This window comes from Alligator sinensis, unplaced genomic scaffold, assembly GCF_000455745.1.
Source record: "Alligator sinensis unplaced genomic scaffold, ASM45574v1 scaffold1131_1, whole genome shotgun sequence".
NCBI lineage: Eukaryota > Metazoa > Chordata > Crocodylia > Alligatoridae > Alligator > Alligator sinensis.
This window is the reverse complement of record NW_005842218.1, coordinates 835,962-837,271: the sequence shown is the minus strand read 5'-3', so window position 1 is coordinate 837,271 and position 1,310 is coordinate 835,962. Positions and strand designations below refer to the sequence as shown.

The 1,310-nt window shown below is 39.3% G+C and overlaps 1 protein-coding gene across 1 annotated transcript in view; it reads right to left on the bottom strand.

Moving 5' to 3' along the window:
* The window catches only part of LOC102378707 (T-cell receptor-associated transmembrane adapter 1), a 7,697-nt gene extending 6,687 nt beyond the window's left edge, over positions 1-1,010 (bottom strand). Inside the window, exon 1 of the mRNA XM_025208071.1 lies at positions 893-1,010. Coding sequence (XP_025063856.1) covers positions 893-1,010 — 118 coding nt within the window. The remainder of the gene's footprint in view (positions 1-892) is intronic.
* Between the last annotated feature and the right edge of the window lie 300 nt (positions 1,011-1,310).

The following is a 1,310-nucleotide window of genomic DNA, read 5'->3' as shown; positions in this document are numbered from 1 at the left end:
CAGACTTGGACAATGTGTTTTCCACCCCCTCGTCCAAGTCGCTGATGAAGATATTGAAGTGTAGGCCCCAGGACCGAGCCCTGGGGTACCCCACTGCTCACATCCCGCCAGGTCAAGTACAACCCATCCACCACCACTCTCTGGGTGCGCCCCATCAGCCAATTTTTGATCCATCCAACTGTGTAGGCATCAATGCCACAGTCACACAGTTTATTAATGAGAATGGGGTGAGAGACTGTGTCAAAGGCTTTTTAAAGTCCGGAAAGACTACGTCCACGGTGACACCATCATCCAGGGATTTAGTTATCTGGTCATAAAAGGCCATCAGGTTGGTCTGGCAGGACCTGCCTTTGATGAACCCATGTTGATTTCCCCTGGGCATGATCTCCCCTGCTGGCCTCTCACAGATGTGCTCCTTGATAATTTTTTTCATTTATTAAGGAATGAATTGTATTTTCATTTATTAAGGAAGCTATACTGTCCTTTTTGGATTAGCAACAGAATGGCTAGATAGCTACTTAGGATGCTGTAATGGAGTGCCTATTATTTAGTAAAATTTACTTTTTCAGACAGGAGTTGTATTTCGTATTAAATAATTAAATGTGGATGAAATCAGAATATACAGTCATGAACATTTGCGAGGGGAAAGATTTTTTTTTCTTTACCATTAAATTATGCTGACATTTATTTGATTTTTTTGTTGTTGTCCTACCATAGAGCATCACATATGAGGTGACATCATATCTCACATATTAAGCAATCATTTTTACTTCAGTCTATTCTTCAAATATGCATTTTATAAGATACAAAGTGTAATATTTGGCCAAAAATAATAAATGTGCTTATAGTCTCTCTGATATGCAACGCAATCGATGCACGCACTATTGCTTACCTTTCTGCTTCTTTTTCATGAAGAATGAAACATTTAGGATGACTGAAACAACCAGAGCCAGAGTCAAAAAGGCTACAAGTCCCCAGATTAAGAAGTGACACTCAACAACTTTGTCCATTTCTGCAACAAAAAGCAAAACCCTCCTTAATCAGGTGTTGACTAAGTGCTGTATATATTTTTAGTCTTTCTATAGTTAAGGCTGTCACATTACATTTTTATTCCAGTCACAGCCGCTGCCATACAACCCAATTAAATAGTGGAAGTGCTTAGATGTCAAATTCTAAGAAAATAGAATTGATAAAACTACTAATAGAGATGACATTTCACAGTGTGTTGGCTTGACCAAGTCTGGTGTCACCAACTGGACACCCAGAAGTGTAGAAAATTAGGAAAGTTGCTGTCATGTGAAGACGTGATG